At 42.0% G+C, this 24,975-nt stretch overlaps 3 protein-coding genes across 8 annotated transcripts; 2 read left to right on the plus strand and 1 right to left on the minus strand.

Moving 5' to 3' along the window:
- Positions 1–467: 467 nt before the first annotated feature.
- On the minus strand, positions 468–5,499 carry LOC100490582. Of its 5 annotated transcripts, none has more exons than XM_004918009.4 (5): positions 5,416–5,499; positions 3,517–4,351; positions 2,955–3,100; positions 2,190–2,306; positions 468–955 (listed from the first exon to the last, which is right to left on the minus strand). In XM_004918009.4, exons 2-5 carry the CDS (start codon positions 3,947–3,949, stop codon positions 635–637), a joined length of 1,017 nt encoding a protein of 338 aa, XP_004918066.1. In that variant the 5' UTR covers positions 3,950–4,351; positions 5,416–5,499; the 3' UTR covers positions 468–634. The 5 variants fall into 5 exon arrangements, with proteins under 5 accessions (XP_004918066.1, XP_017952977.1, XP_004918064.1 ...); XM_018097488.2 differs by lacking the exon at positions 5,416–5,499 and adding an exon at positions 5,247–5,380; XM_004918007.4 differs by lacking the exon at positions 5,416–5,499 and adding an exon at positions 5,223–5,370.
- Positions 5,500–5,518: 19 nt separating this feature from the next.
- rnps1 (RNA binding protein S1, serine-rich domain) lies at positions 5,519–13,825 on the plus strand. The gene is given in 7 exon segments (NM_001015956.3): positions 5,519–5,638; positions 9,207–9,362; positions 9,477–9,671; positions 9,921–10,023; positions 11,037–11,190; positions 11,521–11,665; positions 11,761–13,825. Coding segments are annotated over 7 exon segments (855 nt in total). The 5' UTR covers positions 5,519–5,636; the 3' UTR covers positions 11,861–13,825.
- A 4,111-nt stretch (positions 13,826–17,936) lies between these two features.
- Positions 17,937–24,975, plus strand: LOC101732266 (serine/threonine-protein kinase N2). 2 transcript variants are annotated; one of them, XR_004220529.1, is made up of 12 exons: positions 17,937–19,777; positions 20,086–20,386; positions 20,496–20,562; positions 20,637–20,728; positions 21,743–21,922; positions 22,075–22,137; positions 22,280–22,356; positions 22,524–22,666; positions 22,790–22,897; positions 22,982–23,062; positions 23,214–23,969; positions 24,097–24,975. XR_004220529.1 is itself a non-coding variant. In XM_031893633.1 (11 exons), the coding sequence occupies exons 3-11, from the start codon at positions 20,500–20,502 to the stop codon at positions 23,394–23,396; spliced, it is 990 nt and encodes a 329-aa protein (XP_031749493.1). In that variant the 5' UTR covers positions 17,937–19,777; positions 20,086–20,386; positions 20,496–20,499; the 3' UTR covers positions 23,397–24,975. The 2 variants fall into 2 exon arrangements, 1 of the variants encoding a protein (XP_031749493.1); XM_031893633.1 differs by having other exon boundaries at positions 23,214–24,975.

Below are 24,975 nucleotides of genomic sequence, written 5' to 3' on the forward strand. Positions count from 1 at the left end.
GTAACTACAGTCTTCCCTCACTTTGAGAACAATTTGGTATCTGGTTATCCTAATTACTATTTAGTGTGCCTTAAGGTCCCCATACACGGGCCGATTCTAGCTGCGATATCAGTCCCTTAGACCTATTCGGCAGCTAATCGGCCCCTGTGTGGGCACTACTGACGGGCCTGCCCAACCGATATCTGGCCTGAAATTGGCCAGATCTCGATCGGGCAGGTTAAAAAATCGGCTCGTTGATGCAGTCCCCGGACCGACGTTTCCTATGCCCATCATTATAATTCGATTGTTTGGCCCCAGGGCAAAACAATCGAATTAGCCTGGATTTTCCCGATATTGCCCACCTGTAGGTGGGGGATATCGGGAGAAGATCCGCTCGCTTGGCAACATCGCCAAGCGAGCGGATCTTAAGGTTTATGGGCACCTTTAGTCTTTAGCCATTTAAACAAACTAAAAGTAATGCAAATAGGTCATATCATAGATATATATATTTCTTTTTTAAAAAACAAACTTGTAAATACAATTATTAGAAACTGCATACAATCTGATCTGTTCCACTGATCATATAGTCCAGTTCAGCCACGTGCTGCCAAAATCAAGGCTCGAAACCTACAACAGTCCACACAGTCAGTTCACTTTACAAAAGTTCCATCTTAAATGCGCCCAAATCAGGGAGTGTTGCCTCCATTTGCTCCCCGGCACCATAAGTGCGACAGTTTTCAGTAGCCTTGGCTGTTAAGGTAGCTCCCAACTGCTGAATCTGCTGCAGCAACTCCTGGTGGTTGTTCTGTTGCTGCCTGTGTTGTTCTTGTTCCCAGCGACTCTGCCGGTCCATTAGGGTCTGTATGGTCTGTGTCAGCCTGTGAATGTCCCCTCTTACTGTGTCCAGTTGCTCTGCACTCATGGTTGGCCTTGGTGGCGGAAAGGACAATGCTGTCTGTATGCTGGCATCTTTCACCTGAATGAGATAAGCAATAATATTAGTGCATGTGGGGCCAATGAAGTATGCACACAGCAAAATAGATTTGTAGTCAGGCTGAATTTCCCTTTTGGCCAGGTAATTGTGCCGCACATACACATACACTATACAGTAGTAATGATGTGCTTAGACTTTCTCATATATAAAAAGACTTCAGTTGCAGCAAGGGTAAAATCTTTTTGAGGCCTTGGGTAGGATAACAGGTAAACTCCCAGGGCAACTTTTAACATAATATAGGCGGGTAATTTTCATTGGTCTTCATTTTTTTGTAGTGTGGGTTTTGGAATTATTTAATATCTAGTTTGGAATTGCAGTAGCTATGCGGTTGCTAGGGTCCAATTGATTCTGACAACTACGCACTAGTCTGAATAAAAGACTCGAAGATGAATAGAAGTGGGCCTGAATAGGAAGAGAACTATGTATATGTATGCATAATGAAAGAACAACCATAAAATTGCAATAGGTGTTTGGCAGACAAAAAAGGCAGATAATTCAAAACCTATAAAAAAAACTAAGAAATGGGGACCAACTGAAAAAATGAAACAGCACAGGCCACATATGAAAGGGATTGTTCACCTTTGAAGTGACTTTTAGTATGATTCTGAGACAATTTGCAGCAGGTTTTCAATTTTTATTATTTGTGGTATTTCGGTTATTTAGCTTTGCCTACAGCTGCTCTTTAGTTTGGAATTTCAGCAGCTATCTGGTTGCTAGGGTGTTGTTTACATTACCAACCAGGCAGTGGTTTAAATGAGAGACTGGAATATGAATGGGAAGAGGCCTGAAAAGAAACAAAGAATAAAAAGTAGCAAGAATAAAATTCTAAGCATACAGAGCAATAGTTTTTTTTTTTTAAGCTATCGAGGTCAGTGACCCCCCATTTAAAAGCTGGAAAGATGTAGAAGGCAGCAAATAATTCAAAAACTATTAAAAATAAATAATGAAGACTAAATGCAAAGTTGCTAGAAATAAGACATTCTATAATATATTCTATAAAACTTAACTGAAAGGCAACCCTCCCCCCCATAACAGTTAACATAAAGATATTACGTTTACTATTGTTATTTCTGGGAGCTACGAGTGCCTACCCAAAGGTCATGAATGAGCTAAAGTAGCTAGCCCCCAGCAATAGCCCTTGCACTGCCAAGCAAAAATAAAAATGAGAAAAGAGATAGTTAAAAACACAAAGAAGTCACATTTTTAGTTCACCTACCTGCTTGGAAGGTACAGAGACTGTTCTTATACTGGGAGGATGACTGTCAGCGTAGGTTCTGACTGGGTAATGTGTTCCATTAGCAACCATTTGGGCTCCATTCTGAACAGTAACCTGCTAACAAGTAAGAACATGTAATTTACAAAGAGCAATTGACTGTGAGTTGCAATGGTGCCTCAAAATTCTCTACAGTTAAAAGTACCAAGGGCAACTAAAACCAATAAACCTACTGTACTCAACATCGAGTAATGCAACACCTTATAAGTAAGTAAAAATAAGGTTGGCAACTCAACTATAAACTCACACCATGTGATCCAGTAACTTAGAATGCTTAAGTTAGCAACCCTACTATAATAACGATCATGTGATCTGGTACCTTAGGAAAAACTAGGTTGGCAGCCCTCCTATATGCACCACATATGTAATCTGCCACCTTAGAAAGACCAAATACTACTTCTAAGTACCACCGTGTGATCTGGTACCTTAGAAGAGGTTTGGATGGCACCCCTACTATATGCACCCAACGCCTCATCTAGCACCAGGAAGTGAAGGTTGGAAAACGATGTGATCAAGCATGGATGGAAGGCCTCCTTTGATTCAGCACCTCAGGAAGCACATAACTGCAGCCCAATCACAAACACCCATCAACTGATCAGGCACCTAGTAAAATCTTAGCCTGGCAACCCCATTAACACACATCATGCAAACAGCCTGGGAAGCTCAGGTTAGCAACCCTACTAAAAGTGCCCCCATGAGTTCTGTTACCTTTTTCTGAAGGTGGATAGCTCGATCCACTATCTTCTTGGTTACCAGCAAAGCCGGATTCCTAGGAGCAGGGACGGGAGTTCTTGCTCTTCCGTGAAGCTGTGGGGGAGCCACCGGCAGGCACTGCGCTGGTCGTGGCCCATTAACTGTGAAATGCACATATGATCAAAGGTCGACCCCTGCAGAAGGCTTTTTAATGCTTTTGTGGTTTCCATTTTGGTTATACCAAAATCTATAAACAGATAATTGTTTCTCAGTCATCAATATAAGTGCCATCTGCCATTGATAAAGCCTCGCCAGGGTGGGATGGCAGTTTCCACTACTAAGCATGATATATATATATATATATAAATATATATATATATATACATACATACACACCGATATGAAAAGCTAGTGCAAGGGTACATCATATAGTGTTGTGAAGTTTTAGCTAACAATAATGTACAACAAACTCACACTTTACTGGTCAGAAAGATTAACTTTTAGGAACTCATGATGAACCACTGCAAGCCAAAATGCAAAATGGCATCAATGGGTACTACAGAGATATTGCACTCACACGTTTCTGCTGGAGCCTGTCCTTGGGATATCAGTCTCTGGTTGCTGGAAGATGCCTGAAAGGCATGGTTACCTTTGGATAGAGAGGTCACACTCACTATCTTGATACCTTCTTCCTGGCTGACCACTTGCGGTACCCTGTGTCCAGCATCAAGTTTAGTCTCTGTACTGGCTGGCTTCTGCCCAGTCTCCTGATAGGGAGTCCAAGGCTGGCGGTCTGCCCATGGCTGTGCTCTTGGGGGAATGCTTTGGGTCTGGTTGGCAGAGGATGACTTTTCAGGTTCAATGTTCTTTCTTTTAAGGAAGAGATAGATGGCTTGTGGTGTCACCTTAATATTATCCAACTCCAGAACTTTCTTTATTTTACGAAAGCTTAACCCGGCTTTCCTCAAGATCACAATCCTGTGCTTCGCATTCTCATCCAATCGCCCCATATTTCTAGCATTCAGCAAACTTTACGGGGCTGAAATAGATTGAAACCACATCCGTCACAAAGTTTTGCGATTAATCAAAAGTCTCAGTGCACTGATCTCAATTAAGATCCACCCACAATCCAATCAAATGTGGATGAAAAATATTGCATTAATAACCAGTGGTGCTCAATCTGGGTTCTAAAGCCAGTGGTGGTGCTAAATCTTTGGGCAGCAGAACCACTCGGCCAAGCTGATTCCCTTTAATAAACCAGTCGCTGGATTCTGATTGGTGGAAGGTGATGCAGTTATATTCCACCATGACCTTAAATTGGATCCTTGTTGTATTCGGTTTCAGAAGTTCTGGCCCCAAGATATTCCACCTGCTAAACAGGTACTTTTATTTCATTGCTTGCAACTAATGATCTGAAGAAAACAGGAGGTTGGTGTTAGAGTCATGAATAAAACCAATATCATTTCTCACTACATACATTAGGACACAAGTAATTCTGACCCCTACCCATGATAAAACTGCCCAGTCCTTCTTTATACGCAGTCATCAGAGATACAGACACCCACTCCTCATATGGGAACATACCTTTCACTTCCAACTAACAGACATCAGGGCACCTACCTCTCACCTCCTCCTAATACATCCACAGAACCTGCTTCTCTCCCCACCTAATAAAAATAGGTCAGGGGGCTCATTAAAGGTGATGCTGATACCAATCAAACCCTTCAGGCAGGCAATTCTGTGTTGTGAGTACAGTAACTGACCCTTTAAGTTCTCTGTGGATTTGAGTGTAGCATTAAAAGGAATATGCACCTTATTTATAAGAGGGGAAATATTCCCTTTATGAGAGGACAGATCAGAACAGCTTCCCTCCAAACCTTAGGGACCTTCTGGAAGGTTCAATGAAACCTTACTGAATCCTGTACAATGTATACAAACCTTATGCTTGCCCTAGGCGACCTAAGTAAGGTTTATGGATGCCCTTTATAACTCAGGCAAACCTAAGGGTTGCCCTGGGCAACTCTAGCGGGACTTATGGTGGCCTTGACAACTCATGCAAACCCCCTAGACAGCCGGGTTTATGGGGGTTCCCAACAACTCAAGCAAACCTTATGGGGAGCTAGACTAGTTGCACTCTTTTTTCCCAAAGGTAAAGGGTCACCCTTGCTTTTTGTCACACTCACCACCTTATGGGCCCCAAAAGTGCGACGAGACACGTAAAGCAATCCTCCCATCCGGAAGAACTAACATCCCTGCACCTCTCCTAACACAGGCCACACTTGCCTTTATAGCGGCTGTCCCTCGCACCTATCTATATACCGACGCGTAGTTGTACTTCTGGCACAGTTTCTTTATAACCATATCGCACTTAGTGTTTGTTTACGGAGCAAAACAGGAAGCAGCATAGGTTTCCGCTCCGTGCAATAGACATACACGCACACATATTAACCCCGTCACTCCTAGAAATGACAATTACTAGTAATGTTCCTGCTGCAACTCGGGACTATCCTACTTCTTTAAAAGGCTGAATCGCATTTGCGTCCGCTGTTGTGCCACGCCCACGTCCAGCAATGTGTGACGTCAGCGCCAAGGCGACCAGAGTCGCTTATCTTTTGTTTCAAGATGGCGGCGACACGTCACAACGAACGCGACGGTTTATCTGATCTTAGAAGGGACAGGCAACGAAAGAGCGGCAAAATGTAAGCGGAGCTCCATAATCTTTTTCCATCCTGCAGCGCTGCTTTCCGTACGAGTTGGATATTGGTGGGACGGTGCAGGGGAAGCATGGCGGGTTCTATTCACCGATGTATTGATTAAGAGAGAGCAGGGTGGTGTTTGGGATTGGCCCCGAACGCAGTACCGAGGATTTATGGGGGTATAGGCCGCAGCTGATTGGATACACATATCGCTGCGTCTATACCTTCCTGGGGAGTTGTTTCTTCTGCACACTATTCCCTTTGTATATGGGTTTGGGCGATTTCTTCTTTATGTAAAATGAATTCTTTCTGAGCTTGCACTGGTTAAATTGTTGTGTTTATGTAAGGGGACAACAAAAATGGCTGCCACTGCTTGACTGCCCCCGTCTAGGGAAGGCTGCCTTGTATTTCTCTCTGGGTATATTCCCTCAATGTGTATATGCTTTGCACTGGATTTTTTCATTCATTGATATGTGCTGCTGCCCTGTGGGTTTGCTTACGTTTTGTATTGGGGCACCATTAGTTTTAGTGCTTTAATATATGTATTAAATGTCTGGAAAAACCTTGGGGTTCTTGGATCTCCAGTAATTCTGTATTTATATAACAGCAACATTATACTCCATTTACATCAGAACCTGCCCCAGTCTAAGGGTTACATATAAACTCCTTGTAGATAGTGACCCCCAGCTGGAATTGAACATTAGGACCCCAGCGCTGCCCAAACGTACTATGCTCTACCCCATTGTTATTAAAGGAACAGTAACACCAAAAAAATTAAAGTTTTTTTTTAAAGTAATTATAATATAATGTATTGTTGCCCTGCACTGGTAAAAATTGTGTTTGCTACAGTAACACTACTATAGTTTATATAAATAAGCTGCTGTGTAGCCATGGGGGCAGCCATTAAAGTTGGAAAAAAGGAGAAAAGGCACAGGTTACATAGCAGATAACAGATAAGTTCTGTAGAATACAATAGTTTATCTGTTATCTCCTATGTGCCTGTGCCTTTTCTCCTTTGAATGGCTGCCCCCGTGGCTAAACAGCAGCTTTGTTTATATAAATTTCTGAGGCAAACACACCAGTTGTACCAGTGCAGGGCAGCAGTATATTTTATTATTATTTTTATACATTTTCATTTTTTGGTGTTACTGTTCCTTTAAGTGCCACAGTTGCATGGATATAGGTGTTATAGGGCCACCATGGCATTTTAAATCCCCCCTTCCTTGTTTTCTAATTGTTCAACTTATCAGGATAAAGGTTTCAAGTGTTGCCTGCAAATTAATGAGGAGGGATTAAGGGCTCTGGTACACGGGGAGATTAGTCGCCCGCGGCAAAACTCCCTGCTCGCGGGCGACTAATCTCCCCGAGTTGCCTTCCCTCTGCCATCCCACCGGCGAACATGTAAGTCGCCGGCGGGATGGCAGACGCGGCGGCGCGATTTCGCGCAAATCGCCGAAAAAGACTCGCGAGGCTTTTTCGGCGATTTCCCGAAATCGCCTCGCCGGTGTAAGTCGCCGGTGGGATGGCAGAGGGAAGGCAACTCGGGGAGATTAGTCGCCCGCGAGCAGGGAGTTTTGCCGCGGGCGACTAATCTCCCCGTGTACCAGAGCCCTTAAGGAGAGATACAATACAAGGTGGTGGCCATAGCTATGTTGTACATATATGCTTTGAGGTTGGGGAGAGTCTGAACCACACTGACCTGCGTGTTTCCAGTACCCATAATAAAGCCTCCATCTGCGTTTACACAGACCAACATAATTTAACTTTTAATCGCTGTAATAACCGGTACATGTTACTCCCACTTGCATTTTTCAGCTGTTTGACCCTGTATCACCCTTACAGGAACATTCTAAAAAAAAAAAAGCAGTTGCGCACCAGATGAAGTGCTCAGCTGTACGCGGCTTAAAGCGGAAGTCAGCGTTTTATTGTAAAGGTCTGATTGGTTGCTATGGGTAACATCACCACTGAAGTTTGTCTCCAGGGGTAATAAGTACGCCCTTAAGTGATTCTCCAGAATGGCCGTCCTGCTCATAATTCAGTAGGCAAGTGTGCACTGCATTGGCAAGCAGGGTACTCAGTGCCCAAGAACCCCCAATACCCAGTTGCACCAATGCTGTAGAAGGTTTGGAGATCAGCAAAGGAGAGATTTTCATCAGGAGTGCAGCACTGCTGGCTGGGTACTGGCTCTTAAGGCACAAACCCCTATAAGAAGGCACTTTGGTTCCCAGAAGCAGCCACATAATACAGCACTGACACTCCACTAAGCACTGGAAGGCATTATTTTTCATGGGAGGAATCGGGTTTCTTGTGCTTCAGGCTGCTCTAGGTTGGATAATATAGTTATTATTAGTTGCCTTGAAAGTGCCATCTCCAGGATATATGGTACCCCCACTCCAGTGAATATAATCACTTACCTGATACTCTGGGCCAGACATCTGTGTGCTGAAGAGTGCACCAGCCTGGGGCTTAAGAAAAGATTGCAGTGTGGCACTCTTACAGATGTACCCTGGGCCAGTGCGTTTTTCAGCAAACAGGAGCACTCGCCTGGGGTATTAGCAAAGCGTTGGCAATTACTGGAGTGCACCTAACATTTGGCACCCCCCAGTGATTATACATTTCCTTCTCCTTTAATCCCATGCACCCCACCAGTTCTTTAGCCCTACCATCCTAGCGTATCACCTGGAAGCACATTCCCAGAGCTGCCTTTTACTCGCCCGTGATAGATCTCTGTTATCGAGGGCATCTAACCACTCTGAAAATGCCTTTCCACTGGCAACAATAGGAGTTTCCGGTGGAAAGGCCTTTGCGTCGCTTTGGTTTTCTGAGCTTGCCTGCAGGAGGAAACTCTGCACAACTTCAGAAAACCAAAGCAATGTGAAGGCCTTTCCACCAGCGATTCCTGTTTGTGCCAGTGGAATGGTATTTCGGAGCCATTAGTTGTCCCCGGTAGCAGGGATTTCTAACTGTCTGCTAACACATTTCATGGGACATCAGCCTAATGTCACTAGGCATTAGAGTGTTTCTCATCACAGCATGCTGTATATGATTAATGAACTGCATCTGAGCAGCAAGATGGTTTTTCTTGGGCCAGTATCAGCCGTCTGTTCTTGGCCAAGTTTGTTTGATTAGACAGATATCAATTGGAGGGCTAGAAAATCCTGTCTGGACTATATCTGGCTGTGGGTGTGGTGCTGTCCTGGAAGGGGTGCACGGGCTCCCTATGTGGCATGACTGTCTGGGCTGGGGTCGATTTGGACTAGCACTTGTCTTGACAAATCAAGCAAACATCTGCGTGTGGCTGGATTTGGGCTTTATTACTTGTGGTTTTTGTTCATGTACAAACTAAATAAACCATGATTAAAATATAGAACCAGGGGATGTTAACTGATCAGTTATTAAATTCATGTAGGCAGGATTTTTTTATATAATAATGTTGCTAAGCCACCCTAACCATGTCATCCTAAATGGTTGTACAAACTTAGCTTGGATGCTGCCCATCATCCGGCCAAAATATTGACACAAAACATGTTGCTACAGGGCTCTAAATTTTCTTTTCCTCTGCTTATCCCAGGGCTCCTTCACCCAGCAAGAGGAAGGAACGCTCAGAAGACAGAGCAAAAGATAGAGGCAAAGAGAAAGCTCCAGGGAAAGAAGGCACAGATAAAGACCGCGGGCGTGATAAAGCAAGGAAGAGGCGCAGCGCCTCTAGTGGCAGTAGCAGCAGTAGGTATGTGGCAAAAGAGATGTCTTAACACATTTCTTTCTGTTAAACATGGGCATATGAGGAAATATTAAGCTACAGTTGATGGTTCTTACAGACTAACCATGCCTTTCTCCCCAGCCGTTCCCGCTCCAGTTCATCCTCCAGCTCATCATCAGGTTCCAGTTCTGGATCCAGCTCGGGTTCCAGTTCTTCATCTGCTTCCAGCCGTTCAGGAAGTTCCAGTTCTTCTCGCAGCTCTAGTTCCAGCAGCTCCTCGGGTTCCCCAAGTCCTTCTCGGCGCCGCCATGATAACAGGAGGCGCTCCCGTTCAAAGTGAGTCTTTGTTCATATTTTATTTTTTTTGTTCTTGAATGATGGAGAATGTCATGTGAGCTAGCACTGGGCAAAGGGACAGGGTGGTAGAAGTATAAGTAGCAGTGGTGACTTGTCTGACTCTGCATGCCAATTAAATTTCATTGGATGCCTGTTTGATCTAAAAGCTTATTCTGCAAGCCATATTGGAGGCCTATTAGGTCGAGAGTCAGTATGAACACTTATTTTTTTATTTTTTTTTTTTAATAGATCCAAACAGCCAAAACGTGATGAAAAAGAAAGAAAACGACGGAGCCCAAGTCCCAGACCCACAAAAGTTCACATTGGGAGGCTGACAAGGAATGTAACTAAGGTTGGTGTGCCTTATGCTAACTGTGTTTTGCTTTTCTGTAGTTTTTGCTTTGCATGCACAGACTTTGTACAGAAAAACTTTTATGTTCTGCCTTCCCAGTGGAGGAATTTCCCAAGGCGCCGTTCTCATTTAAAACCAAAACCAAACTTCAAACCAAAAAGTTTTTAAAACTTTTAAAGGAAAACTATACGCCTGAACAATGTAAGTCTCTGTAAAAATATGTTGCACAAACAAGCTCATATGTAAAACCCTGCTTCATCTAAATAAACCATTTTCATAAAAATTATACTTTAGTATTATGTGCCATTGGATAATCCTAAATAGAAAAGGGCTGCCTCCTGGGATCATATGATGCACATAAACCAAGCCACACATACATGATAGGCCACTTCAGTCGATAAATGGGGCAGAGTTCTGTTTTTTTACTTCCACATTATTCTAGTTTGGCAAGGTTCTTTAATAGGTCACTTAACATTCTATAAATTGTTAAAGTATTTATTCTAGGGGTATAGTTTTCCTTTAAATGCCTACTGATATAATATGATATTGACATTTGGGATATGCTGGTTATTGTAAATATGATTGAAAAAGAAACGATGCATGGGACAATCTGGGCCCCTTCAAATTACTTGATCTTTTCCTCTTCTGTGAAGGGTCTTTGGGTAGTGGGCAGCCTTTCACACAGTTACATATTGTAGTAGTGACAGCTGACTCTTAAGTAGGTTCTCTTCAAGGCAGGGAATGCAGTTACTCCTGTGGGCAGCTGTCTGCCACCTGGGGCCAGATGTTTGTCGTAAAAAAGAGATACTACAAAACCCAGGAAAAATTCAAGACCGTCCCTTACAGGGCAGCATTTGGTGCATCCTTTCACCAATCTCTGTATAATGCACGTTGGCATAGTTTTGCTTTCACAGTTTTTATGATATATCACTTAGATTTGGTCTAAAACATTTCACTTCCTTATTCTAGTAGTTTAGGTAAACTGAACTTTATGCCTCTCCTCTTTCCCCAAGGACCATATTCTAGAGATCTTCTCCACATATGGCAAGATTAAGATGATAGATATGCCTGTTGATCGCTACCACCCACACCTGTCCAAGGGCTATGCCTATGTTGAATTTGAAGCTCCTGAAGAAGCAGAGAAAGCTTTAAAGCACATGGATGGAGGTAGGAGGGGTTTTCCTTGATAACCCATTAACTATATATAGTTCTTTTGACAGATTTTACGTATTTGTTTTTGGAATGTGGCATAGAGGGCGTTTTGGTCAGTGATGGGTGCAGATCGCTCATGGCACTTGTGCTGATGATAGCGACCTGCATTTAACAAGGCATCTTTGGTTAGTGCCAAATAAAATGCCCAACTAGCCACTGCCCTTAGCTTATTGCATAGTCCAGGCTAATGTTTAGATGATTAAATAACTGTTAATATGCTGACTTATATAAACAAAGAAGATACAAGCTGCCTGCCAATGTTTTTTTTATTCTGTGTCTCATCAGGACAGATTGATGGTCAGGAGATCACTGCTTCAGCTGTTTTGACACCGTGGCCTATGCGGGCAATGCCCAGAAGGTTCAGTCCTCCTCGGCGGATGTTGCCACCTCCCCCGATGTGGCGGCGATCACCACCACGCATGAGGAGAAGGTAGATAATCTCCATCCAGCTGTGTCTTGCTACTCCGTTCTCTGTAGTGTATACAATGTGTATTTATGTTATCTAATAAATTCCAACCTCTGCAGGTCACGTTCACCTCGGAGACGCTCCCCAGTAAGACGCCGTTCACGGTCACCCGCACGTCGCCGCCATCGCAGTCGTTCCAGCTCCAACTCCTCGCGGTGAACATGTCGTCCTCTCATGCCCCTTCCCTCCCACACCCTCTGCAGTCTGACACCATAAATCTTTCTCAGCAAAGTTGGCTGGAGTATCTTCTATTTTTCAAGTTTCTTGAAACTGTTCCTTGTATAGCAGCATCCTGAAATGATAGGTCCAAAGTGAGAGGGTGGAGACAATATTGAAGTAGGCATTGGCTGCCAAGGGACCTACAGATGTTGGCCTCCACCCCCCAGAATCCCACTCTCAGTGGCATGCTAGCAGCTCTAAACAGGATTGAAATGCATTATCTCTGTAGCTCTCTAGTGTGGAACTGAATCTGTGGCTGCTAGTCTCAATGAAGGGTTTATGGTAAAGGGGCTTAATAGGATATGCAAGAAATACTGTCTAGCCTCATAGCCTTGCTTACCCTATCTAGTGGACTGATCAATTCGCTGCGGCCCTGCTGATTCCAAAATTCATCCTTATATTATAAATCACAAATGAATGATTTACTTTCCTCTGCCTTTGGCTAATGGCGCACATTGGAGAGAAAAAAAGGAAAAAAAGTCCCTGTGAAATGAGGGATTGCGAAATTGCACCTTCTCACTGTTTAATGCACAGCTATCAAGGTCTCATGTTGCATAATACTAAAACGTAACTTTTATTCCATGTAAATATCATTAAAGTCCGTAACCGTGTATATACATTTTAGTACATTTTTAGCAGCTCCAAACTCTCAAGCTGACCCCAGTGTGCTTATTATCTACCCCCTTCCCGTCTCCTGCTGCGAATGCAGCATTATTGCTCTCCTTCTAGCGTTATGTTGGAGTTCATGGTTAATGGTGGTCACAATTTAACATTAAATGTCAAAAAATATCTCTAAATTTGGGGCACAGTTTAAGGACATAAGGAGAGTGAGTTCAACATTGGAGATGCTGAGATTCTGACTTCTCTATATACCCTGGGTTACATTCATTTTTACTGGCTTTAATGATCTCACATGGAATAAAGTTAAGTTTTAGTATTACTGTATATGAAACCTCAATGATTGTGCATTAAACAATCCCTCTTAAGGAGTTCTCCTTGTTTTCTCCATTTTTACATTTTGGGATATTTATGTGCACCACAAATTACTATGGGGGTTATGTAATAGAAGGCACTAAGTGTACCCAGGTACAGTAACTTATAAGCAAGCATCATTATTGGTTGCTATGGGTTACCGCTACTGGGCAAACTTAGTGCCTTTTTTCACATGTGGGATTATGTATTTTCTCTGGGCTGTGGTGCAGAGCCACACATCAACGTGGGGTTGCTTAGCTGGCTGCATTTGGGGTTTTTTTTTTTTTTTTTTTTGCTCCTTAAAGGGCACCAATCATGGCCCCAGTTGCTGCCTGATGCAGTTCCATGGGAGTTGCCCACAACTATGTTTTCACAAGATTTCCATAAGCAGCGATTGGATGGCAGGAGGGTGACGAGAAAAGATTTAACCATTTTTAAAAAGGGATGTGAAAGCGCCCCAATGTTGCTCCACGTGCAGCTGGTTTTTATTTAAAAAAAAAAAAAAAAAATCCTGAAAGATACTGTTTAGTTTTTAAGAAGCAACTGTGTTTTCTTTAAGTGACTCCCAAACCCCCCTGTGTAGGTTCTGTAGGCTCACAAAGCAACATGGGTTGGCTGGGTCTGACCTACAAACCTTGGCAACTGGGAGTTAACAGTGAATACACCTCTCTGGGCAGGGCCAGGACAGCCGCCTCCTTACAGCTGCTGGGGAACACCGCTCACTTCTGAGCTGAGAGTTGTAGTTTTGCAGCTGTGGGAGCTTCCTGCCTGTCGCTGTGGAGTTCAGTGCTCCATAAATATTATAAATGGGGATGGGAAATATAACCTGTACAGTTGATATTCTACTGTGTTTTGTTTTTTTGAAGTTTGTTTTATAATATCTGTTCCATGTCTGTAGAATAAAATACGGAATAAATGGAAAGAATTTTTTTTTTTTTTTTTTTTTTTGTCTCTCTCTTCCCCTTACAGCTTTTGCCCATGTCTTGTTTGGTATCTTATTGCTTTCACCTAGAATCTCCATTACCTTTAAGGTGTATATGTACTAGATATACTCTGTATAGCAGGAATGGAAATTTGAACGTTTCAGTCGATGAAGTAAAGTACAACTCCCAGCATCCCCTGATAGCCTTGCCTGTTATTGGGATTCTGGGAATTGGAGTTCAAGTTGCTCACAGCAGTCACTGTTGTCACTGACCAGAAATAGGCTGAGGTCCAAAAGTATGTCCATGGGTGTTTGGGAATAATATGCAGTTCAGCATATCCTCATGGAAAAGCCAAGGCAGAAATCTGTCTCGCAATCTGTCAAAAAATAAAAGATGATATAGATACATTATTCATTTCTGCTGATGACTTGAACATGAAATGTAAACCTGCCCACTGGAAGGAGGCTTGAGGTTAACACTGGTGACCTTAAGAGACTGCCCTTGGGCTTTTTATTGCATTGCAAAGGGTTAATGCATTGGAAGAAGCTAGATGTTTGAACTGATGGGCAAAACCATAGGAATTGAGTATTTTCCCAGTGTCAGGGAAGGCTGCAGTGTCATTGGTCAGATAGGCAGGTGGGCCTGTACCAATCACTGCCAAGAAAATAGATCACATGACCAAGCTCAGCACCCTTGTAACCTCTGGTTATGTTTTCTTCTTTGCTATAATGCAATTCTACAGAAGTAGTTCTGTGATACTATGAAAGAGACATGTCATTAGATTGGGATTGTGACATAAATGGATGGCAACTTAAAGGAAAGGTAACAGTAAAATATTTTATTAAAAAAAAATAAACAAAACTACACCCTCTAAATAATACCCCTGTCCAGCTGCATTGTACTTATTTACCTACCACTTTGCCAAAAAATCCTAAATAAAACTCTTCACCTGAACACAATGTATTCGCTAGCAGTATAGTTTAGTATGTGAATAAAAAAAGACTAGGAGAATAAAGAGGCTGAGAGAGGACAGGGAGATAATAATAATTAGGAACATGGGCCTGTGGGCTAAAGTTTTCTGGTGGGCCCCTGCCATCCCAGTCCAACCCTGGCACACAGTGGGCAATGCAGTTAACTCTTAGTATAATGTAGAGAGTAATATTCTGAGACAATTTGTGATTGGTCTTCATTTTTATTGTTTGTTGTACTTTTTAAGTTATTTCATTTTCAGTTCAGCAGCTCTTCCATTTGAAATGTCATCAGCTGTTTGGTTACTAGGGTCCAAGTTACCTTAGCAACCAGGAAGTGGTTTGGATGAGAGACTGGTATATGAATAAGGCCTGAATAGAAAATAAAGTACAAAAAGTAACTAACAAAAAAACTGTAGCCTCACAGAGCAATAGTATTTTGGCTGCCAGGGTCAGTCACTTATACTAAAACCATACCTTAAGGTCTATATATCGGGCAAGTTGGAAAGCACTGAGCCGTTAAATAGTGACTACATCTCCCCCTGTTCTTGTGCCACACTTCCCAGCATCCCCTATTGAGAATGGAGATGTGGGGACAAAGGGGCTTCACTGCACCTGCCCGAGTCTCCGTGTGTATATCCCCATTAGTACTGGGCCCTTCTCTCTGTATGATTTAGTTATATATCATTATACCGACCCCAGTGAAGCTTGCACTCTAATTGCAGTCACAAAGTTGGGTAAATTTCATCTGCAGGTTATGAAGTGTGGAATAAGCAATGGAAGTGGGGGTGTCATGTTCCATTATCCCGCTCAGCATACGGTACTCATTGCATGGATCCAGATAAAACATTGCAGTGATATAGCTGTAATTCAGTTATGAGCATCAGTTGTACTGTTTGGGGGAGTTCATATATTATTCACCCCTTTTTATTGTTCTGCAGCTCCCATATTTTCAATTAAAACTGGTTGCTAGGGGCTGATTAGCAACCAATAATGGTTTATTTTCTTTCTCTGGACTTATGTACATGGAAACAAGTGCCCTTGGGGGGATAATTCTTTATTTTGTCAGCAGCTTCCTTATGGAATAGCTGTGCCAACAAATGCACAACTGCCAGGAGTCGGATGGATCTGTTGGGCACCATGAGATGTTCTGCTTAGCCCTTCTGTACAAGGAAGGGGCAGTGGCCAACTGGGCAGCATCTATATACAGACCCCTTTTCATTAGTCCTATGGTTCCCAGTATATATACATAAAATATAATAATCTATGGGGGGGGGGGGTTGGTTGCCGAGGGCGCCCGGCCGGCTTGGCCCGATACTGACCAAATCATCTTCAACTGAGCATGTTTCTGGCTCGAGATCACTGGGAAGAGAGAACCAAGTGGCATGAGGTGACACCCACCAACCCCACCGTGCTACTCTGCTTTTTAGGATTCTTTGCATCCCTCTTTATTTCCCTACATGCTCATGGGGTCCCCCTGTTTCTCCCTCAGGAACGTTATACACGGCAGTGACTCCAGGGAGAGCGCCCAGCGAGAGATCGCTCTTTGGTTCCAACCCGATGAGCTTGTCTGCTGGCAGGACAGCACAGAGAGCTGGATATATGAATAAGGAGCCGCCCTACCATGTTCCAGTGCAGTCACTTCAGGCATTGAGGCTGTGCCCGGCTGGCGCTACATGCTGTGTTTGGGAGCATTAAAGGAAAAGGAAAGGCTAGTAAAGAGTTAATCTCAAGCTGTAGGCATACCTTCAGTTCTCTCAATAGTCTTAAGTCTCCCCATATTTCTCCCATTCAGATGATTAGAAGCCAAACAGGTAGAAAAAATGCTGAACTGTGTAAAGAAAGTTCCCATAATGCCTCACTCCTGCACCAAGGCCCAGACTGGTGTACATGCTCAGTTAGTCAGACAATGGAGCACAGTTACTAATCCACGAATGCGAATCCCGAATGGGAAAAAATCGGATTGGAAACGGAAATTGTGCAACTTTTTTGTCGCTGCTGCATTTTTTTCGTATTTTGCGTGATTTTTTTTGTCGGCGTCACAACTTTATCATATTTTGTGCAACTTGTCCGTTGCCGTCGCGATTTTTTCGTATTCAGCAATCGTAAACGGCGGAAAAACCAATCCGATTTTTTCGCGACGGCGACAAAAGAGTCGTGACGATGGCGAAAAAGTTGCAAACAAACGATCATTACAGAAAAAACACATTCGGACGCTCGTGGATTAGTAAATGTGCCCCTATGAGTCAGCTTCCTGCTGATTGGCTCAGATCCACATTCCTAAGGGGGGGGAGCAGGAGAGAGCAGAAAGCAGAGAGCTGCGTGTCTCTGGAAGAGGAAAACAGACACAACTTATCTTTTGACAGAGTTGGATTCTAGCAACCAATGGATATCCTATGTATCACGTTGTGCCCCGGTAGCTCTAGCTGTAAATGTGGGAGGGGGGTCCAGAATGGGAATATTAGGAGAGAGGGGGGTCGGGTACCTTCAAGCAAAGCTGTTACCCTGACGGTTGCGGGTATAAATGTGGGTCTGTGGGTCTTATCCATATTTCTTATATTATATTACCTATGTTACCTATATTTTACCCAATTTTTTTAAACTTTTTCCTACCACTGCCCACTTACAGGTTTGCAGCAACAGTGCTTTCTGTTTAATGGTTGTCAGCGGGCCAGGAATCGGGTTGCTTATAAGGCAGTTGTGGGTTGGGAACTGGGTCACAGCAAATAAAGATGCGGAATGCGGGTTCGGGTTGGGCCGGGTCTCAAAAGTTGGTTGGGGTCTGGGCCCCTCTGCCTGCAGGCCCCACCACAGGGTCTGCTCCACCCTAGTTATGCCACTGGCCCTAGATTGTAAGCTCTTATGTGCACAACAGTCTGATCTTATGTCTTGATTTATACTTTTAATATATCACAGTGTGTGCAGCGTAGCATTAGCTATGAGCATTTTCTGCCCAAAAATATTATTGCTTTGCTGCCCTTTAAAGCTATGATGTGATGTCTGTACCATTTAAAGCTGTGATGTGTTTATTATTTGCAAGAGTAGAGCGATTTCACTTTCTGCTGCTTTCTAGAAATAAAATAAAACCATGATTTCCCCTTTACGTTTCAAAATAAAACTCTTATACCGAGTAGCCGCATTTATGGGCTTAGGCTCAGGCAGCAACCTGCTGTGTTATAGATCTAATGAGATACAAAGTGTTGTTGTGTTACTGTACTGTATGGATTTGAAGCTTTATATTGAGAGTTAAAGAGAGGCAGTTCAATGGCTGGAAGAAAGGTAACACAGTATGGCAATGCTATTGGGGCAATGTAATAACTGTCACAGTTTATTCCAGGTCTAGTGTCACAGAGCAACCGATGCTTTCAGCCAATGTCACATGATGCCCTTACTGCCCAACTGGTTTTTTTGACAGTTGGCTGCAAAGCTAGAGATCGCTGCCTGTTGCCTGCTCTCACTGTAAGTACATTTTCCTGCTAAATATGGAAAGAATCCTGTTATTACATTGCTAATTCATTAATAGGGAGACATTGCCAGTCCTTGGGCTGCACTGAATAAAAATTAAAAGCACAAGAAGTATGATTTTGCCCATATCCAGTGGGCTCACTGGCACGTGGCTTTCTATTGTAATTACAGCAATACTGACACTTCTCTATACATTTTTATTCATCCCATTAATATTTCCTCCTCATATTTGTACTTTCTATTATATTTAGTGTAATATTAGTGCTGATTATATCAAAGTTATGGGCTCCCTATTCTTTAGCCATTGCTGATAATGGATGGTAGGTTGGCGGTTGATGACAAGAGCTGCTGTAAGCTGCCATAGACTGATGCTTTATATAGTCTGAGGGGAGTTGTTTGGACCTTGGTGTAATTGAAATGCCAGGGCCAGGGGCTAATTCATTAAGAGGGAGGCATTGCCAGTCCTTGGGCCAGTGTACTGAGACTGTTTTGACCGTATTTTGATGCTTTCACTGGCACGTGACTCCCTATTGTAGTTGCAGTGATACTGACACTTCTCTATACATTTTTATTAATCATATACATATTTTTTTGCACATTATCCCTATATAATATATTTAGTGTAACATTAGTGCTGCTTATATCAGAGTTATAGGTTCCTTATTCTTTAGCCATTACTGATAATGGATGGCAGGTCTGGAAACTCTGGTCAATGCCAAAGGGGCTGCTTTATATTGGGCCTGAGGGGAGTTGTTTGAACCTCTGAATACTAGTCCAGACATGGGCAGCTGGGTAATGATTGGAAGAAAGGGAATGCATTATGGCAGCACTTTTGGGGCAATATAATAATAGTCACAAAGTTTGTACCAGATCTAGCATCACATGGCAGCCAATCAGATGCTTGATTTCCAATGATATCCCATGATGCAGTTAGCTGCACAGCTACAGATCCCTGCCTGTTGCCTGCTCTCTCTCTGTAAGTACATTTTCCTGCATCATTAAGCAGTTTCCATGAGATGTTTTTAATTCCATGTTCTTTTCTTTTACAGGAGAAAAGGTGATGGGTTGCTGTCAAACTATTTCATCTAAATCCAAGGTAAAGGGATTCTCTTCTCTTTTTCAATATATACATGTAAGAGAATGCCCATGCCCACCGTCTTAATGCCCATAATGGCACAGGGCAAAGTGTGCACTATTCACATATGGGCATAAAACTTTCACTTAGGTTATAGCATAGCTTGTGTATAGTTGCAAACACAATATTTTACTGGGCAAAAATTAACATGGTCACTTGATGGTCAAACAGATTTTTTTGTACTCAGCACATTGCCCACATATATAAATGAGCCTTTGTGTGTTTGTTTAATATTCTGCCTGTCATTTAATATTCTGCGTGTCTTCACCTTTACAGAACTATTCCAATTTTGAACCTATATTTGTGAAGATTCATGAAATAACTGATGTGCTGGAGCCTCCGGTGGAATTCATTGCCACTGTAGAGATGCCCGACCACCCGGTGCCATTAATGGGTAAGTGTGATCATAAAGAGACTAATATGCACCTGTAATGTTTATACTAAGAGTTCCTGGCCCATTCACTATTGATATTTTTGATAAAACAATAAGAAATGGGGTGACATTATATATAATAACCAGGTTTAGCATTCACTAATCTTTCTTATCTATTGAGTAATATCTTTCATAGCTCAATACTCTTATCCATTTATGGGAATATTATAGTTTAATATTTCCTGATTATATATATTTTTTTGGGGGTGTCCTGGTTACAATAACAATCACAGGGTACAGTGCTAATGATGCCATGTTGTTTGTTATAGATTCTCCTGAAGTGATTGAGCCTCCTGATGTTGGAATGTCTCACACTGTTGGACAAATGATCCTAGAACAGGAGGAGGGTGGATTTGAGCCAGAAGAGGACACGGTGGCAAACTTCACTCCCACCTCCTTTAGTGTCCCCTCAGCTGTAAGTACATTCCATGTATTCTTTAAAAAATTATTCACATATATATCAGTCATTTTATGATATATAATTCCCTTTGTTCTCTAACAGTGTGAAGAAGCTTCCAATGGCTCGGAGTCAGTCACTGAGCTACTAGGCGCAGAAGGACCCTCTGATAGGTATTAGTTTGGACTATATTCTCACTATTATTTGTATTCTGATGTTATTCTGTTTACCATTATTATTATAAAATAACTATAACTCTCTGCCTGTAACTTTTCATTTCAGCGCCATGCCCAGATCTCTGGAAAACTTCAATCTGGGAAAAGTATTGGGTGAAGGCACCTTTGGAAAGGTGAGTTGCTGTGTCTCTAATAAGGGTTATTACCCTGCTAAAGCATAGGCACTGACCTTACTGTCTCATTCCAGGTGTTCCTGGCAGAGTACAAGGACACAAAACAACTGTGTGCCATAAAGACCCTCAAGAAAGAGAGGATTATTGCCAAGAATGATATCAAGAGGTCAGTTAAAGAGCGGTCATTACCTGCTCTCTGTTTTCTACTGATATTTTTAATTTAGTCATATAAAATTTGCTTTTGGTGTCTTTTTTGCACAATAAAATGTCAAAGAATTGTCAGTATTATTAATGTTTATTCAGGATAAAATGAAAAAACAGCAGCACTCCGGAAATGTTGTAGAAAAAAGTGACTTTACTCAAGTGCACACAGCAACGTTTTGGGCATAAACCAGCCCTTTATCAAGCCTAGTCAAACAAATACAATCAAGTGTTATATACCCACAGGAAAGGGAGGGACCATCACTCCAGCCCTCCATTTAACCCTTTGTGTTCAATATACAAATTTTCAATATATAGATTGCACATATCAAATTTCAAAATTGTAAAAAACATATAAAACAGCACATATATATGCCATAATAATACTTCCATAATATGCTCTAGTGTATCAAGTGCATCAAAATGTAATAGTGATAAATATACTGCTAACGTATAGGAACAATAAATGTCTTACTTTAATGTATTTCATTAAAAATAATTGCTTTTTCCTTATTTCTTTTTCTTTTTGGCTCCGATGCCAAACTCAGGGGACAAATCACCCCTGAATTGTTAGGAATCTGGAGCTTCCACATCTCTGAATCTTACTGTCCTATAACAAAAACAGTAATAAACAAATTTTTAGATAAAAACCAAAAACAAAACACAATATTTGTTAAAAACACAGTATTTGTTAAAAACAAGCACTCGTAATCACTTACTTATATAAATAACATAGGGGTATATTCCCTGTTAAGACCACCTGGTGACAAAGTACCCAATATATTTATCCAGCGCATTTCTAGTTTCTTCAGCATCCACTGTCTATTACCTCCCCTCCTGAGAGGACCAACAGCATCAATAACCTGATATTAATTATTATTATTACTATTATTAATGTTTATTGCTACTTTCAACAAAGTGCAAAAAGTGGTAAATGTTCAGGGTTCATTTAGTGACAGCTTTATACTCTCTCCCCCAGTGTATTCAAGGAGAAGCGAATCCTTCAGAAGGTTACCAGCGCAGAGCACCCATTCCTGGTTTCCTTATACGCCACATTCCAGAGTGAGAATCACCTCTTTTTTGTAATGGAATATCTTCCTGGAGGTGATCTGTGCCATCTGCTCGAGCATCAAGGAGCATTTGAGGAATCAAAAGCCATGTAAGTGGGATGGGATTAGGATCCATGTGAAATACTGAGGTGTCTGACTGGCAGAGAGTCCTGGCACACTGACAATCACATTCACATAGAGTAGCACTCACATATATGTCCTGAATCAAATCACTCATTGAATTATTTTCCTCTTTATGTAGGTTTTACACTGCCTGTATAGTGCTCGGCCTGGAGGAATTGCACCGGAACAATATTGTTCATAGGTAAGTGTTAAAGCTCTTATAGCACTGTACAAATTATATAATTTAATATAAAATAAAAAAATGGTGTGATTTATCTAATATATCTGTCTTCCCTCACTATGGTGTCTACAATTTAACAATTTTCATATTTTTTCAAATTCAGAGATCTGAAACTGGAAAATCTAATGGTGGATGTACATGGCTATCTGAAAATCGTGGATTTTGGCCTGAGCAAAGATGGTAACGTTTGTTATAATTGCAAAGCATATAAGGGAATAGTTGGGGTTGATTTGGATGATATATATATATATATATCTGTGTATGTGCAGTATGTATGCAAGCAGCTGAGGGAAGTCTCTCACAGATAGGGGATACAGATCATCTTACTGTGTTTTCTTGTCTTTAAGGTTTCAGATATGGAGATCGCAGTAAGACCCGGTGCGGAACAAACTGCTACATGGCCCCAGAGATCATTGATGAGATGGCATACAGCAGGGCCGTTGACTGGTGGGCCCTTGGGGTTGTGTTATATGTCATGATCATGTTCCAGGTAAGCATAATGCCTAGAAATCACCTATCACTATCATTATAATGATAAATGGGATTTTAGAACACTTTAATGATATTAAATTAGAACACTGGTTTAATAAAGGATTAATAATTCATGTTTCAGTTCCCATTTGATGCAGAAGATGACATGGAATTATTTGAGAGCATCAGGAATGACAAACCTGCCCTGACAGAGGAATTGTCAGAGGAAGCTCAGTGCCTAATACTAAGAGTAAGTGGATGATGATTTGGCTGTGGGACTGGGATGGGGCCTGATGGTTCTGTCAATTTAACAATGATTTTACATTTCTTGTAGTTACTGGAGAAGAATCCATGTGATCGCCTCGGATACAGCGAGGCCGGTGCTGAAGAGGTTAAAGCCCATGAATTCTTTGAAGTAAGTTTATATTGTAATTATTGTGTATCAAGCCAGGAATACAGTAGGATCTCTAATGAGCACAGCCCTTTATACCTCCTGTATCTGTCAGTGTTTGTATGTAATCTGTATGTTTCATGTGTGTAGTTATTTAATATCCCCTATTTTACAGGATATTGATTGGGAAGAATTTCTTGAAAGAGAACTGATGCCTCCATTTAAACCAGATGTCAGTGGCCTTACAGAGAGTACCAGGCAATCTGAATGCCAAGCCTGGGGATTAATGCCACCAGCTGAAGCGATATCACCAGAGGCACAAGAGCTGTTTGAAGGATTTGACTTTTCAGCTGAGTGAGAGGCAATTGCAAGGGGCAGATATATGGCTGGAAAGGGTGGGTGGTGGGCCAGTCCATATACAAATCAGAAGCCTCAATGACTTAAAGTTAATATCAGATGCCCCAAGTCATCAGTTTCTGAAGGAACAGTCTAATGGCGGCGCCAAAGTATCTGTACGTCAGCCTTAAGGGGCAGAGTTCTGGACTGAGATTCAAAAGAGACCCTGGCATTTCAAGTACAGAGATCCGAACAGCCCCTTGTGGCATTTTCCAGAATCTACAGATTGCCACTCTGGGCCTGCCCCAGATACACATGAGAAGCCTCATTGGTACAAAATGGATATCATATTCCCCGACATCAACAAGTTGTGGAGGAACAGCCTAATGGTGGAACAACAGTACCTGCAGGTGAGCCCACGTTCTTACAGATAAACCCTTTATAAGTTCAGTTACTAAAAGCCATTAGTAAATGTTATGTACGTATTAAATAAAAAAAAAAAATTGTGCCATTTTAAATGTTTCCACAGCAGAAACTTGCAGATTACTAAACAAAAGTCTCCATCTGCGTCAGCCAAAAAAGGTCTAGTACCAAGGTAAGAACCAACTCTTTCATTTCACACCCAATATTTCAAGTCAAAATGTATTTTCATATTGGACCAACTTGTATCTCAGGTTTAATGGGCGTTTAGATGAAATTGCTGCTGTGTTTCTGTTTCTCAGGAGTGAGATGGAGGCGACTGCGGTCAAAGGAAATCTTATTGAGTTCTCCCCTGCGCTCTCCTAGGAACCCAGGACAGGAAGGAGCTGCTCTCATATATTTCAAGTTTTTCAAAATACATTTTCTATTAGATCAACCTGGGTTATAATTAAAGGGGAACTACTGTGAAAATGGAAATTTAATATAAGCTTTATCTCATGGAAATTACCAAGTTACTCTTCACTCTCTCTTTCTCTGCAATCTGCCTCTCTATAGGAAAACTTTGTGCCGGTTATTTTGATAGACTGCTCTGATACATTGTCTAGGCAAAGAGAGCATGTACCATGAGGTATTAGAGCTAAATGTCCATCAAACTCTGACTCTGACTCCTGCATGGAAAGAGACAGATTGCTGAGAGGGGGATAGAGAAGAGAATTTCATTTGTCACAAACTGTGACTGATTTTATTGATTATACTTATACAGTTTCTTACTACAAGGAGTTAAAGCTGATATTACATTTTCACAGTAGTTCCCCTTAGTGACCATTTATTAATTATATCTGTTTATTTTCCAGGTATGAGATGGAACGGCTGAGCTCTCTGAGGAACCTCGGCCAGGAAGAAGCCATTGCTGCCGAGCTCCACCAGGCGTCTCATCTGCAACCCAATCCAGGAATGGGGAGAAATGACAGGATGAGCTGAAGAGCCATGCCACCGGATAAAGACGACGGTCTGCCATTTCTGGGCAATTCTGCATTCAAAAGTTATGGTTTATGGTGGCCGCCCCTATCCTGATGGACCTGGCTAAATGCCACTTTTGCCTAGTTATTAAGCCTAACTTTATGTATGACACTAGAAGAACAATGTAAATATATGAAAATAAAACATGCTATTTTTGAAAA

Source organism: Xenopus tropicalis, chromosome 9 (assembly GCF_000004195.4).
Source record: "Xenopus tropicalis strain Nigerian chromosome 9, UCB_Xtro_10.0, whole genome shotgun sequence".
Classification (NCBI taxonomy): Eukaryota; Metazoa; Chordata; class Amphibia; order Anura; family Pipidae; genus Xenopus; species Xenopus tropicalis.